Source organism: Diaphorina citri, unplaced genomic scaffold (genome assembly GCF_000475195.1).
Source record: "Diaphorina citri unplaced genomic scaffold, Diaci psyllid genome assembly version 1.1 scaffold145, whole genome shotgun sequence".
Taxonomy (NCBI): domain Eukaryota; kingdom Metazoa; phylum Arthropoda; class Insecta; order Hemiptera; family Psyllidae; genus Diaphorina; species Diaphorina citri.
This window is the reverse complement of record NW_007377582.1, coordinates 48,581-64,596: the sequence shown is the minus strand read 5'-3', so window position 1 is coordinate 64,596 and position 16,016 is coordinate 48,581. Positions and strand designations below refer to the sequence as shown.

The window sequence follows — 16,016 nt, the reverse complement described above, 5'->3', positions numbered from 1 at the left end:
ACAGGCTAAAGAATTATCCATTCATCCTGGAAATAGATCTCAATACCACTGTAAGTACTTAATACCTTTGTATAGGAATTCTAAATAATGTTCACACATTACAGGGTTTTTCGTATGGACCATCAAACAAGGTCTACCCATCCCTGGGTCAGCTCTTCAAGCATAGAGTGAAACCTGTGGTCTGTTTATTTTTCAGGTTAATTAGTACATGACAGACAAGCACCACAGGTCACATCATGGACACAATAATCGGGTACATCATGAGTGTTCTTAACGAGATCCTACACCTGTTCTGGATCTCACGGAAACCTGACAACACGCTCATGATAAACATAAAGTCCAACACGGGAAACACAGTTTGTGTCAATTTGGATCCAGCGTCAGACATTAGAAACGTGAAAGAAATGATAGCACCCAAGTTGGGTTTGAAATATGAAGAAGTGAAAATTATTTTTGCGGGAAAAGAGTTGGAAGATACAACTATTATCTCGGTGAGTCACACAGTGCATGTTACTCCTTCAACTTTTAGTTGAAGATAGAAGATTGTTTACCTACCTACTTGGGTTCGAAATAGATTCCTTCAGATTTCAACCCACCTAGTCCTTCAGATTGTTTGAAAAAGTTGGGTTTGAAATATGAAGAAGTGAAAATTATTTTTGCGGGAAAAGAGTTGGAAGATACAACTATTATCTCGGTGAGTCACACAGTATGCATGTTACTCCTTCAACTTTTAGTTGAAGATAGAAGATTGTTTACCTACCTACTTGGGTTCAAAATAGATTCCTTCAGATTTCAACCCACCTAGTCCTTCAGATTTGTTGAAATTTTTCACTAGAATCTTGGAATTTTAGGGGAAGGTTTTATCCATTTATCCCCCCTTTTAGAATTGGTCTCAAATTAAAAATGTCTTATCTAGATACCTACTATGATTTTTTTCTTAGAAGAAGAAGAAGAAGAAGAAGAAGAGAGAAAAAAAAATAGGGGAAGGTTTTATCCATTTATCCCCCCTTTTAGAATTGGTCTCAAATTAAAAATGTCTTATCTAGATACCTACTATGATTTTTTTTCTTAGAAGAAGAAGAAGAAGAGAAAAAAAAAAAACATTTAATCAGCCCTTTCTAAACATCAACAGGAATGTGATCTTGGTCAGCAAAGCATTCTACATGCCGTCAAATCATCCCCGGAGAACAATAAAATCCAGAAATCAAAACCCATGAATTCAACACTCACAGATTTTCACATTCAAGAGCTGGATGAGGAAAGTGCCCGATCTTCTTCTCCAGATATAACCCAGGAACCTGTCACTCCCAGCAAGGCTCACTTCTATGTATATTGCAATAATGTCTGCTTTTTTTTTTTTTTTTTTCAATTTATACATTTATAATTAATTATTGTTTGGACTTCTTTCTTTTTCAGGGAAGTTGCGTGTACGGTGTGCACAATGTAAGAGTGGTGCAGTGATTGTAGATAGAGATCCACAGAGTTGGAGTGATGTGCTTGAACCCCGCCAGATATCTTGTCACTGTACTGAGGAGCATTGTACTACAGGTGAGCTAATTAAAATACGTTCTCAGTTCATTCCCAGATAGCTTGGTAGGAAGTGCGTCTGCCTTGTAAGCGCTAGGGCACGGTTTCGATACCCGCCCGGGCGGATTTTATCCTGAAGGGTAGTGTTCGTTCTCGGAATGGCTGGCTTTCTCCTATCCTGTCTTTCTTCTCTGTTCGACTTCGGAATGATAAGACCTTGACAGTTGCAGTAGTCTCTATCAAAAAACAAACAAAACAAAAAACAAATCATTCCCAGAATATCAGACTAATCTTCCACTAACATTTGCAACTTGAAAAAACTTGGCATTTTTTATGAAAACAAAAAAAATTTTTTTTTTAAAAAAAAAATCCCATTTTTAAAAAAAAAAAAAAAAAAAAAAAAAAAAAAAAAAAAAAAAAAAAAAAAAAAAATGGATGCTTACCTACGTCCTACGTCATTAAAAAATCACAAGTATTATTCTACAGTCTATACCTTTGTATTTCTTTTCCTTTGAACAGGACCTGTTAGTTGGGCCGAGTTCTATTTCAAATGTGCCCAACATGTAAGCGCCAATATGAATCAAGTGGATGAATGCTTACCCCTCAGCTTAGTCACCTCTAATGTTCGCAAGATACCGTGTCTTGCTTGTACGGACGTCTGGTAAGAAGAAATAAAACATTTCATTGAGTACAAAATTTTCTATTGCTGTGTCATCTAGCAACCCAAATTTTGGGCAGCTCATTGATAAATTACTTTTGATTGTTTCTCTCTGGCTGGGGGACTTTAAACAGAGTGGATGAATGCTTACCCCTCAGCTTAGTCACCTCTAATGTTCGCAAGATACCGTGTCTTGCTTGTACGGACGTCTGGTAAGAAGAAGTGAAACATTTCATTGAGTACAAAATTTTCTATTGCTGTGTCATCTAGCAACCCAAATTTTGGGCAGCTCATCGATAAATTACTTTGATTGTTTCTCTCTGGCTGGGGGACTTTAAACAGTTAGTAGACCAGCTTAGTCCGTCTGGTGGACCTAAACTGGGAGGATACCAGCCTGAAGTATGGGCAGCCACTGGTTTGGATAAACCTGAACACACCCCTCTGTACTCCTAGCAAAATATCCTGTGAGAATTGGTTGAGCAAATAGTGCTGTCAAACTTTCTTGACTTGGTGGGCGGAGCGCTGCCGTTGCGCTTACTTGGGTGATGTTTCAAAATCATAGAGCAGAAAAATGAGGACCAACGGAATTTTTCTTTTTCTTCTACGACTTCTAGATCTCGAGATAAATCGATTTAAAAAATACCAGTAAATCGTAAACTTTGACGTCACACACGAGTTCGAGTCGGAAAATAAAAATTGAATTTTCGACCTTTTACAGTTATTATTTCGGAGTTTTGACCTCAGATTTGGATTTTTCACTACTTTTTACGTAGGAATCAACCATTCATTAATAATTTTTACCCGTTTGCAACTGCTCCATTATCCATTATAACAATGATACTGAAAAAGAGGGCACAGTTAACCCAGTGATCATGCAGGAGGACCAGGGTTCGAATACAACCATCACAAAATGAACACCTACAATGATACAGTTCCGAACGTTACCAGCGCCAGCGTACGGCGTACCGTACGCTGGCGCTGGTAAACTTTTCGGTGCTGGGTCCCAGCTTCAACCAGCGCTACTCTGAGTCGACATTGTTATTACAATGGAACAACTTTTGTTCTAATCTGACAGTCTAAATTGGTCTAAAATCTAAATAAAGCACTATTCATACTTCGCACTCCGTAGGCCGGCCACACACGCTCTGACCACCCGCCAGAAATGTGTATTATTGTTTTATTATTACTTGTACTTTTTTTTCATTGAAATATACTACTTATTTATTTATTTTGTTTGGTTTTATCGATTTTACTAAAAGTATTTGTTCCTAACTCCCTTTAACATATATACCTGCAATTTTAATCTTTTCATTTAAAATAAACAATTTTAGGAGGGAAAACTTGGAATACCTATTAAAAACGATAATAAGGCCCGGGCATAAAAAAAGGGAAAAAAAAGTTGCCTTCAAGAACACAGGGGCTTATTCCAAAAAACCACTTTGCACTCTCGCGCTCTCACAATGGACAGGAAAATATCGCACAGTTTTCAATATTTTCCGTCATCCTAGAGTTAGCTTGGTAAATACCTAGTCTACGAAAATACAAGCCTGTTCCCTGCACTTCTCGATGTCGTGAGTTTCATCCGATTTTTTTCCGATTATCCTGACAATCCTGGACCTGTAGGCAAATGCAATTTAAATTAAATGAGAGTGTTATTCCCACTACACACGACACGATTTTTTTCCGAACGACAAGTAAGAATGGACTCTACCCTGTAAGCGTCAGGTAGTCGGTTCGATTCCCGCTCAGGGCGGATTTTATCCTAAACAGATAGGGTTCGCCCTCGGAACGGCTGGTTTTCTCCTATCCCATCTTCTCTTCACTTTCAGGATGACGACAAGACCTTAGCAGTTACAGAGTGTGTTCCCTCTATCTATTAAACCTTTTAAAAAGAAAGTCAACATTTTCCGCGCTTAGAGTAGGTAAATGTGGGTATTGTCGAATCAATTTGTGGAATAGCGAGATAGGGTTCGCCCTCGGAACGGCTGGTTTTCTCCTATCCCATCTTCTCTTCACTTTCAGGATGACGACAAGACCTTAGCAGTTACAGTGTGTTCCCTCTATCTATTAAACCTTTTTTCGCGCTTAGAGTAGGTAAATGTGGGTATTGTCGAATCATTTGTGGAATAACCTGATAGGCCACTGGAGTAAAATTTTGGATGTTTTAGCCATGGAGCCATTTATATTCATAGGTACCTCCATGGTTTTAGCTCCCGGACTAAAAAAAAAAAAATCGCGCGTTTTTTTTCTGTTGGCTACACTGGAAAAGTACGCAGTGTTGTCACTTTTTTTCAACCGTTTATCAGCTGACCCTTGTTTATTTTGATTTTGAATGGGGAGTTTTTCAAGGTTATGTTCTGATTTTGCTGAACGAACGTAGAAGGGAAAAAATCAAATTTATGCCAATTTTTTTTCTTTCGTAGCTCTAAATTAATTGTTTTCCGGTTTTCGTAGAAAAAATATACAATCTAATGAATGTGTCGTAAATGTGTGAAGAAATTCGTTTTTTTTCTTTCGTAGCTCTAAATTAATTGTTTTCGTAGAAAAAATATACAATCAGTTTTTTCATGAATGTGTCGTAAATGTGTGAAGAAATTCGTTTATATTTAAAAAGGTCTAGGTCAAAATACAAGTGAAAAAAAATTGAGTGTTTTTCAACCGTTCCTGTAGAAAATCTACTTCCACTTTTTAGTACATAAAAATCGTTAGAAAATAATATCATCATTGATTTAAAAGGTAAAGAAATCTCTTATCTATTTTGTACAATTTCTTAGAAGTTTCCTTATCTAGGTCTTTTTCATTAGAAGTTCTATGAGCCAGAGGAAACTTGGACTTAAAAACACTCAAGTTGTCTTAGGTTATGAGTCATTAGCATGGGATCTATTGATTAATAGTAATTGGACTGCTAGAAAATTATAGGATCATTCTAATTGAGACAAATTAAGTAATTATCCACAGGAAACACTGAATAGAAACACTTTGTAAGTATTGAAATCGTTTCAACATTCTTTTTCCAACCTAGTCTCAGAATCCGTAATCAGGGGGGAAAAACCCCACTGTATTGAATAGATAAAAACCCAAAAATTGAGAAGCTAATTAACTAAGTTTCATTTTAGTGGTAGATTGCAAAAAGCTCAGGAATTCAAAAATGTAAATTTAATTCACAATAACCTAGTAATTCCTAAGTACAATTCTTTCTCAGTAACCATAGCCCTGAATTGTACAAAACCCTCGGGGAACAAAATTGGCAAATAACCCTCTGGTCCTACATTTACAGTTTTAAGTAGGTAGGAAACTATTCAGAACTAGATCTCTCTGATGTCCCATTTTCCCTTCAAATCTAATCATAATGGGACTTTTTCAGGTCAGCATAAATTTGAGATGAAGTGAAATGTAAATTGCAATAACGTAGAAAGATAATATAGGTCAGTCTCTCTCCATACAATGGCCATCTGTGCAACCCAATAAAAACATAAATAAGAATTAAATGGGTTGATATTATTTGTGTGTTGGTACTTACTTGAATGTTCTGTAAATTATTACTTCAATTGGTAAACTGACATCACATCTTTTTCTTCTACGACTTCTAGATCCCGAGATAAATCGATTTAAAAAATACCGGTAAATCGTGAACTTTGACGTCACGGCATATGCTGCCGTAGGCGATGACGTGTCCCGAGCAAGCTCCCTCGCAGGCAACGCATTGATGTGTTTGTGCGCATACGTTTCTGCGCAGTTCTTTCTGCTCCTCCGCTAGCGCGCTTGCATAGTGGCGCTACCTAACGGACGAAAAAAACAACTGCGTAAAGTCTGACGTCACACATATTTGAACTCTTTCATTAGAACGGAAAATAAAAATTGAATTTTTGTACAGTTATTTTTTCGGAGTTTTGACCTTAGATTTCGATTTTTTTTTACAACTTTTTACATAGGAATCGACCATTTATTTCTAAGTTTTACCCATTTGCAACTGCTCCATTATTAAGAAATAGCTCAAATAGCATGATATTTATGTATCTACGAGTTTGAAATTTAAATTTTATTAATCTCACTGTTATATTTCCCAGGAAGGTCAGGATGGTTGCAAGCGGATAGGCTGCACAGAGTGTGGTTTTGTGTTCTGTAAGGATTGTCTACAGGACTAGTATGGATATAATAATAATCTCACTGTTATATTATGTTCCCAGGAAGGTGAGGATGGTTGCAAGCGGATAGGCTGCACAGAGTGTGGTTTTGTGTTCTGCAAGGATTGTCTACAGGGTGCGCACATTGGACCGTGCGACCCGGGGCGGACTAGTATGGATCAGGGGGGCGCTAGTACGAGTGACTATGCTGTGGATCCTACCAGAGCCTCACAGGTAAATAATCATCAGAAATTATCATGTAATAAGCAGGAGGAGGAATGCTTGTCACAAATGGTTGCAAGCGGATAGGCTGCACAGAGTGTGGTTTTGTGTTCTGCAAGGATTGTCTACAGGGTGCGCACATTGGACCGTGCGACCCGGAGCGGACTAGTATGGATCAGGGGGGCGCTAGTACGAGTGACTATGCTGTGGATCCTACCAGAGCCTCACAGGTAAATAAACATCAGAAATTATCATGTAATAAGCAGGAGGAGGAATTTTAATTGTGTTAAGCATAAATGCTTGCCACAAATGTCGTTCCCCGCTTAATAAACTACGCTAAATATTATGAATTGATTTAGAATGGAACCACCAAAATCCAGATCCAGAGTCCGCCGCGCTAACCACTGCACCACTGAGATTGGTTTATGTAATAAGTATTATGAAATATAAATATTTAAACGGAAAAAAGGTCAAATCAAGTCATTATTGTCGTGGATTTTTTTCCCATTTAATAAATATATAACAGAAGTGTTGTCCCGAAATCGAAGGTACCGCGGAAAAATAGAACTCTTGAGAAGCACTGAATTTCAACCCATTATTTTCTCCACTGTATTCTAGGCGAGATGGGATGATGCCAGTCAAGTGACTATCAAGGTATCTACCAAACCATGTCCTTCCTGTCGTACTGCTACCGAACGTGCTGGTAAGTAAAATGAGAAGAAAAAACCCTGAATTATTATTTGTGGTGAAGCTGAAAGCCTATTCACAAGTTTCGTTCGTGTATATCAGATTATTACGAAGAGTTCTCGCTACTCATTCAAGGAGCTACTTACGAGTATTTGTCTGCATCGTATTCCGACTTGTCGCTCGGATTCCGACTTGTCGCTCGGAAAAAGAAATCGTGTCGTGTGTAGTGTCTCACTTAATTTACGTTACCTGCAGGACATTTTGTGCCTGCCACACAAAAAAAAAAAAAAAAAAAAAAAAAAAATCCTGGTGGGATTGTTTTTACTGGGGTACAAGAATAAGGAAAAATCAGCCTAACTTTTGAAAAGGGGTAGGATGTCTGCCTTGTAAGTGCTAGTTTGTGGGTTTGACCCCCTAAACAAACTAATGCCTTTCCCCTTCTTCTCCCTTCCATTTTTGGATGAAACAAGCGGGGCCCGTCCCTCCGGAAATTTTTCCATCTTGGTTAAGGAAAATCAATATTTATGTACCTACCTATTTTATTTAATATTCAGTTTATTATTGTTAATATGCTATTTTGACCAGACCAGACAAGGTTTTATTATTTAATTTAATCATTAAGTAACCAAGTACATAGGTAGGTATGTATTTTATAAAATTTGTTTAAGATTCCTTGCACTTATTCATCAAATCATCACTCAGGTAAAAGTGTTACCATCACTTAGGTATTACATAGTTACTATCACTTAGGCTAGCCACTCACTATCAGGTAGATCTGACAGGTACACCTGATCAGGTCCGCCTATCAGGACTACCTGATAGTGTGTGTGCTCATCAGGTATTAGGTAGACCTGACAGGCGGACCTTTTTAGCCGTACGTGTCAGGTCTACCTGATAGTGTGTTTGCTCATCAGATCAGGTAGACCTGACAGGCGGACCTGATCAGGTGTACCTGATAGTGAGTGGCTGGCCTTAGATTCATATGCAATCTTTGCAATTCATAATGAACAGCTAACTTGTGAAGATCATTCTACCTTGACGTGCTAGTCTTCTACATGAGTGTGTGTTTACTAACCAATTCTAATTAACCAATTATCTCATCAATAGGGTTGTTCATTCAGTATGCAATTCATAATGAACAGCTAACTTGTGAAGATCATTCTACCTTGACGTGCTGGTCTTCTACATGAGTGTGTGTTTACTAACCAATTATCTCATCAATAGGGTTGTTCATTCAGTGTTGTATAGAAGTCACTAACTCCCTTGGAAACATAAAACTTACTTTGTTCGATCAAAACCACCCCTGTATTAAACCGACCTACAGCACTATAGGTAATTTATGTATAGCTGTGCAATCTGTGTTCATATCCTAGGCAGGATCTATGACTCAGAACACACTGTTGCCTCTTGTGTTATGTAGGTAGGAATAGGACTGGCTGGTTTCCTAATTAGGAAATAAGTATCCACTATCTGAGTTCCCTACCTAATCCAACCAAGATAGTGGAATTAGTACCTACATACTTACATAGTACTACTCATAGGTATACCTAACCACAGCTGCCCGTTCTCACACTTGTCGTCCAAATTTTTCCCGAATGTCCTGTACGAGTACGCGAGTAGGTAATGCAATATAAAGAGTGTTCCCACTTACGCACGACACGATTTTTTTTCCCCCGAGCGACAAATGAGAAGGGACCTTTATTCATATTCTCAATTCACTACAAATGCATCCGCTAATGACTGATTTGTGTTTCAGGGGGGTGTATGCATATGATCTGTACCCGATGTTCATTCCCCTGGTGCTGGGTGTGTCAAGTGGAATGGAGTAGAGAGTGTATGGGCAGCCACTGGTTTGGATAAACCTGAACACACCCCTCTGTACTCCTAGCAAAATATCCTGTGAGAATTGGTTGAGCAAATAGCGCTGTCAAACTTTCTTGACTTGGTGGGCGGAGCGCTGCCGCCCTCCTTAATAGACATTTTGTGTCGTTCGGAAAAAAATCAAGTGAAACTCACGGGAAAGGGAAGGCCCGTTCTCACACTTGTCGTCCAAATTTTTCCCGAATGTCCTGTACGAGTACGCGAGTAGGTAATGCAATATAAAGAGTGTTCCCACACTTACGCACGACACGATTTTTTTTTCCCCCGAGCGACAAATGAGAACGGACCTTTATTCGTATTCTCAATTCAGCACTACAAACAAAACTTCGAAACTCTATTTCGTGTTTATAGGCCGGGCGGCGCTTCGAACTCTTGACGTTCGCGCGCCTCCCGGCACGCTTGATACATTTTAAAATTCTTCTGCACCAAATACATAAGAGGAACTTTTTAGTCTCATTCTGGCAGCTGGAAGTATACAGAGGCTGTATTCTATTCTATACTATCGATATTTAGGTTTCGATATAGCGATATTCGGAGGAATGTCACCCATCCCTGGGCCATATTAGGGATGTGTGCTCTATATCGATATTCCAAAATATCGATATTCTGAAGAATAAAACTCTGACGCATTAGACGAAAAATTACAGATTTTGCCCCTAAGAAGCCGCTTGTCGCCTTTCGGAATGACTTCTTATAGGAAGAATAAAACTCTGACGCATTAGACGAAAAATTACAGATTTTGCCCCTAAGAAGCCGCTTGTCGCCTTTCGGAATGACTTCTTATAACATGTACAATGTTTTACAGTGAATAAATTAACAACAAGTCAGAATAGAAAAGGGGTAGACATTGGGTTTGAGGGCCCTCTGAGTCAACAAATGGAGATATGATAGAAAAGTAAAGACTTGAAAAGGAGGTTCTTCTTCAAGTTGATCCACAGAACTTATATATAGCTTTGTAGGTGTTGTGGTTCTTGAGATAGAGCGATCAGTGTGTGAAATGTGAATGAGTGAATGGATCTCGTTCTTATAATATAAGATGACTGCTGAAACCCTCCAAGAGAAAAGTAAAGAAATAGTTTGTATAAGTAATCGTTGTTCCGCGCGGAAATGTCGGATTCAGAGGACTTTGCCATGAAACATTATGAGATATTTAAATCTGCAGAATGACAGCATAGGTCAATTTCCAACATCAACCCATGTTACTTGTTAAACTCTTTTGAAACATGTGTACTGATTGACAGCATTGGTCAATTTCCAACATCAACCCATGTTACTTGTTAAACTCTTTTGAAACATGTGTACTGATTGTGTGTGTGTGTGTGTGTGTTTTCCCCGTGTAAATCATCGTCGCTTTTATGTGTTTTCTGGCGTCCCCACGATCCCCAAAAAAAATGCGTTGCGAAATCTGTCTACTGTCCTAATCCTGAACTACTATGTTTAAAAAACGCCTTCATTTAGCACGAAATACAATCGTAGTGCGGAAAGCACTACGATTGTATTTCGATATTTGAAGGCGCACTATGCACTATCAGTGACCTCACTCCATTGCTCATGCTTGAAACACGTTTCGTTGTCACCGTATTTTGACGGTGTATAAACTCAACCAGGACCGGATTTGACTGGGGGTAACTTGTGACAAATGTGACCTGTATGTGATGTGTAAAGAGTATTTCTTTGAATTTGCATTGTACATTCTGGTACATACTGAGTACATAGTGGTACATAATCAGTACATTTTGGTTCAAAATGAGCATATTCCGGTACGTACCTAATGACCTCCTATGTTATTGTGTTTAACCCTCTATTGGTGAGGTGGTTTTTACATTTGATTATTTATCGATTTGTATAGGGGACCTATGTATACAAGGTAATGAGAAAATATTGGAATCGGTCCGAATTTTCAAAATCCGGAAACGGGTGAAATTATCCATTTTACATTCTGTAATATCTGCCAGATCCCACCTCATGAAGGGTTAGTCTTACTTGTATAATTAATTACAAAACCGTTCATTGTGTGGTTAGCCTACCTACTCCCTCACTATTCCTCATTTAGTGATTCGTGAATTGCCACTCCTTTTCCTAATCCTAAGCATATCTTGAACAAATTTCCTTGTGTACCTGGAAATACTTACACTGATAGCTGGAACCAGGTGAAAGACACGCTGCTCTAGTCCAGGGGCCTACTGAAATGCTCAGAGAATACCCCCGAACGATATTACCTTCTCCGAGTATACTGAAAGGCCAACAAAAACTACTCGTATATCATGGGATTGCAAGTCTGGGATAGATTTAAGATTAATACCCCCGAACCATTTTACCTTCTCCGAGTATACTGAAAGGCCAACAAAAACTACTCGTATATCATGGGATTGCAAGTCTGGGGTAGATTTAAGATTAGATAGTCCCGAACCATTTTACCTTCTCCGAGTATACTGAAAGGCCAACAAAAACTACTCGTATATCATGGGATTGCAAGTCTGGGGTAAATTTAGGATTAGAGAAATTCACTAACCCGGTCACGGATTGCAGACCTCCAGGTCTACAACAATCTACAATAGTCTGTGCACCTGACACTGACATCATGTATTGTAGGACCCTTGATCAAACCAAATGTTGGATCTTTATGAAACCCATAGTCCGGGAAACGAAGACTTTTTAACGGACAAAAATGACGTAGTTTGGAGTTTTTGCCCAAAAGATCGGCCATCCACCATCCCCGACCTTTTGGACAAAAAATCCAGACTACGTTATTTATATCCACCGTTTCCTGGCTTTTTCTTACGACTGAAATTCCCATGTCCGAATTCCTATTATTGTACCACTTAAAACCTGGTTAAAATTCCAAGACCCTTTCCTCGACCTTTAAACCTCAATACGGACCTGTCCCTCCTCCATTTACTCAAGCACAGTGCCCCACTGGAAAACATGGTTGTCAAAACTGCCCAAACGCCCATTCAAACTGGACGGGCAACATGGCCCTCGCTCCCTCCCTCCCATAGTCCCAAAGTTAACAAACATGGGTTTCATCATTTCATGTACCTATTCCTTTTTTTTCTCTTTTTTTTTTCAAGTTTAATTCGACAATTTTTATTTCGTTATCCTTTTCCCCCATGAATATTTCTAAATTTCTACTCCGTTGTCTTTATTTCTGTCATATTTCTCGTCTATGAATGAAGTTTAATCCAAGTCTGATTGTGTCTCTTGGCAGAATATGAACAGTTTCTTAATTTCTTTGTTATCACTAGATATCGCGCGCACTCTAGCTATTAGCTATCTGCCCTAGTATCAGTTAAGACGTTGGCCGGTTCGATTCGGATATTAAGCTCGAATTATTATTTTATCTCCGCTTATCAATTTGTAAGAATTTTTTATCAAAAGAATTTTTTTCCGTCGATTATTTTACTGTCATTGTGAGTTTTTCCTTTTTTTTTACAATATTTTTATGAATTCGACTTGTATGGCCGGAGGATTTGACCAAGTGTTAACAGCTGTTGTGGAAGTGTTTGGCGTTTGAATATAATTTAAAAATAAACGGAATTTCAACATTTTCATCTCAGAGAAAGAGGATTGAAAAATACGTTTTACCTACTTTCTAACTTTCTTTGTTTGTGTGATTTCCTGTTTAAAACCACCTATGATGAAAACATATATTTTTTCTTCCTTCTGAAATATTACTTAAATCAGTTACCTAAATCTCTGAAAGCACATGAATTTCAGTAATATTTTGAGTTAGTTTTTTCCCTCTAATTTAAAATAGTTTTTTTTTTAATTATATCTTTACCTACCTTTTGTAGGTTTCTACAAAACGGTGTTATTTTATTTTAAAGTGTGTTTTTATGTATATTATTTTATTTAATAATTAGTTCTTTCTTGATATTTTAATATTACCCTAAGTTTGATTATTTACAATATTTACACTTTTTTGTAACTCCAATTCCTTCTCTCTGCTAATTAGCACATTAGCAGTAATATAGAACAGGGTGACAAGGAAAAATCTAGAGGTGCAAATTTAGGAGGCATCAATAAATATACATATAATTAAAGTTTTATAACTTCAATAGTCAATACCTAACTAATCTAATGACCTATTGTTCTAGTCTATTAGATGAAATAACGACATATTAGATATTAGATACTTATGTTCTTATAGAAGCCAATAATTTTCCTCGATCACAATTAACAGCGCTAAGCCAAGATCAATGGTGGGTAAATTTCATTAGAAGGTGCATTAGGACCTGTGTGTGTACCTACCGAGAACTTGGTTACAAGTTACAAGTCCAAGGTTTTTCCTGACTCCTAGGATTGAGCTATGAATGGTATGGTAGGTGGTGAGCTTACTATCAGTTTTCTCAGTAAGGTTTGTGACGAAATCATCAGGGGATTGATGATTCAACGCCTGAATATTCTGTAAACTCATCACTTTTTTTTTACATGCCTCATCAAGTTTTATAATCTCATAAGCCTGATTCCCACTCTGGCTGTATGGTCGGGGCTTAAGGCCATACACCAGCACCAAAAAAGCCCGATTTTACAATCTGAAGACTTTAGTTCTTATCTTTACAGACTTTACACTCTTCTTTCTAGCCTTTTCCTTTTTAAACAGGGTCGGTGTTTCTTGTCAGTCCCTTCCAGGCTCAGGCAGCCCTTCATAAGCTCCTCTACTTCATAAGTTCTTCTTTGGATACCTACATAGTAAAAAATCTCATTTGCCTTTTCCCGTGTTCAGACGGGGTCGGCATTTTTCATCAGCCTCTCAATGAGCCCTTAGGTTTGTTTGCTTTGAGCTACAAAAAATTTACGAGTGATGCCCTTCCTACTCAACCTTTGCTATTTCTTTAGCAAGGGAAATTATAGGAAAACCAACATACTTTTTGGTGAGCGTGTGATTCCCCTCAGTGTTCCAGAAGCTTATGGGACACCCTGTACAGAGGAAGTATTTCAGTACGTGAGTGTGAAGAGTTAAGAATAGGAAGAATTGGACACCATCAATTATTCAATTACACTTACACAGTTTATAACTACCGTACAAGCATATCCTATGAACTAAAAATTTAAATACAATAGATAAATAGATGGTACCCGCCATATATTGTAAGACTAACTACAGTAGAACCTCGATTATTTCAACCAATTGGGACCGGGGGTAGTTGAAATGATCGAGGTTGAAATGATCACTTTCTATGATTTTTTCCTCTGATAAGGTAGGATATACTTTGAAAGATAGAAAAAAAAACAATGGATTTTGGAGTTGAAATGATAAAGTTGAAATAATCGAGGTTCTACTGTAGTACCACTCTGATATGAGATCTTCAAAAGAAGATGTCGAAAGAATGTGCAGATTTCTCACATGATGGTTTGAACGTTTGAATGCAAGCCTTGTGTTTTGTGTTGCGTTGAATAATTAGAATGCCATTTTATGACTAATGAAACTTTTTCAACCGTTTATCAGCTGATCCTTGTTTATTTTGATTTTGAATGGGGAGTTTTTCAAGGTTATGTTCTGATTTTGCTGAACGAAGATCGAAGAACGAACGTAGAAGGGAAAAAATCAAATTTATGCCAATTTTTTTTCTTTCGTAGCTCTAAATTAATTGTTTTCGTAGAAAAAATATACAATCAGTTTTTTCATGAATGTGTCGTAAATGTGTGAAGAAATTCGTTTATATTTAAAAAGGTCTAGGTCAAAATACAAGTGAAAAAAAATTGAGTGTTTTTCAACCGTTCCTGTAGAAAATCTACTTCCACTTTTTAGTACATAAAAATCGTTAGAAAATAATATCATCATTGATTTAAAAGGTAAAGAAATCTCTTATCTATTTTGTACAATTTCTTAGAAGTTTCCTTATCTAGGTCTTTTTCATTAGAAGTTCTATGAGCCAGAGGAAACTTGGACTTAAAAACACTCAAGTTGTCTTAGGTTATGAGTCATTAGCATGGGATCTATTGATTAATAGTAAATGGACTGCTAGAAAATTCTATGAGCCAGAGGAAACTTGGACTTAAAAACACTCAAGTTGTCTTAGGTTATGAGTCATTAGCATGGGATCTATTGATTAATAGTAACTGAACTGCTAGAAAATTATAGGATCATTCTAATTGAGACAAATTAAGTAATTATCCATAGGAAACACTGAATAGAAACACTTTGTAAGTATTGAAATCGTTTCTAACATTCTTTTTCCAACCTAGTCTCAGAATATGTAATCAAATCAGGGGGGAAAACCCCACTGTATTGAATAGATAAAAACCCAAAATTTGAGAAGCTAATTAACTAAGTTTCATTTCAGTGATAGATTGCAAAAAGCTCAGGAATTCAAAAATGTAAATTTAATTCACAATAACCTAAGTAGTAATTCATATGTACGATTCTTTCTCAGTAACCATAGCCCTGAATCGTACAAAACCCTCAGGGAACAAAATTGGCAAATAACCCTTTGGTCCTGTATTTACTGTTTTAAGTAGGTAGGAAACTATTCAGAACTAGATCTCTCTGATGTCCCATTTTCCCTTCAAATCTAATCATAATGGGACTTTTTCAGGTCAGCATAAATTTGGGATGAAATGAAACGTTAATTGCAATAACGTAGAAAGATAATATAGGTCAGTCTGTCTCCATACAATGGCCATCTGTGCAACCCAATAAAAACATAAATAAGAGTTAAATGGGTTGATATTATTTGTGTGTGTTGGTACTTACTTACTTGAATGTTCTGTAAATTATTACTTCAATTGGTAAACTTACATCACATACATCATTCTCTCTTTTTGTCATCAATTAGCAGGCTGCAAATAAAATGTAGACCAATTTTTTTAATTTTGCAAAACCCTTGTACAATTGTCCAAAGAAAAGTTTTATCTCAAATGTGCAGATTTTTTTTTTTTTTTTTTTATTTTCTTTTTTTGCAACTGTTAAAAAA

General features: G+C 37.3%; 1 protein-coding gene across 1 annotated transcript; it reads left to right on the top strand.

The window, feature by feature from the left end:
* On the top strand, positions 1-9,171 carry LOC103505014 (E3 ubiquitin-protein ligase parkin). The gene is made up of 10 exons (XM_026820418.1): positions 1-50; positions 197-491; positions 1,133-1,347; positions 1,412-1,548; positions 2,047-2,188; positions 5,388-5,468; positions 6,231-6,280; positions 6,619-6,761; positions 7,150-7,234; positions 8,975-9,171. Exons 2-10 carry the CDS (start codon positions 237-239, stop codon positions 9,076-9,078), a joined length of 1,212 nt encoding a protein of 403 aa, XP_026676219.1. The 5' UTR covers positions 1-50; positions 197-236; the 3' UTR covers positions 9,079-9,171.
* The last annotated feature ends 6,845 nt before the right edge of the window (positions 9,172-16,016 follow it).

Bases quoted from the DNA above. Each gene is read 5' to 3' on its own strand.
- LOC103505014 (XM_026820418.1), top strand. From the start codon at position 237: ATGGACACAATAATCGGGTACATCATGAGTGTTCTTAACGAGATCCTA. The intron at 2,189-5,387 runs GTAAGAAGAAAT...ATTCTTTCTCAG, and splicing joins CTTGCTTGTACGGACGTCTG to TAACCATAGCCCTGAATTGT. The intron at 6,281-6,618 runs GCTGCACAGAGT...GCAAGCGGATAG, and splicing joins GGATGGTTGCAAGCGGATAG to GCTGCACAGAGTGTGGTTTT.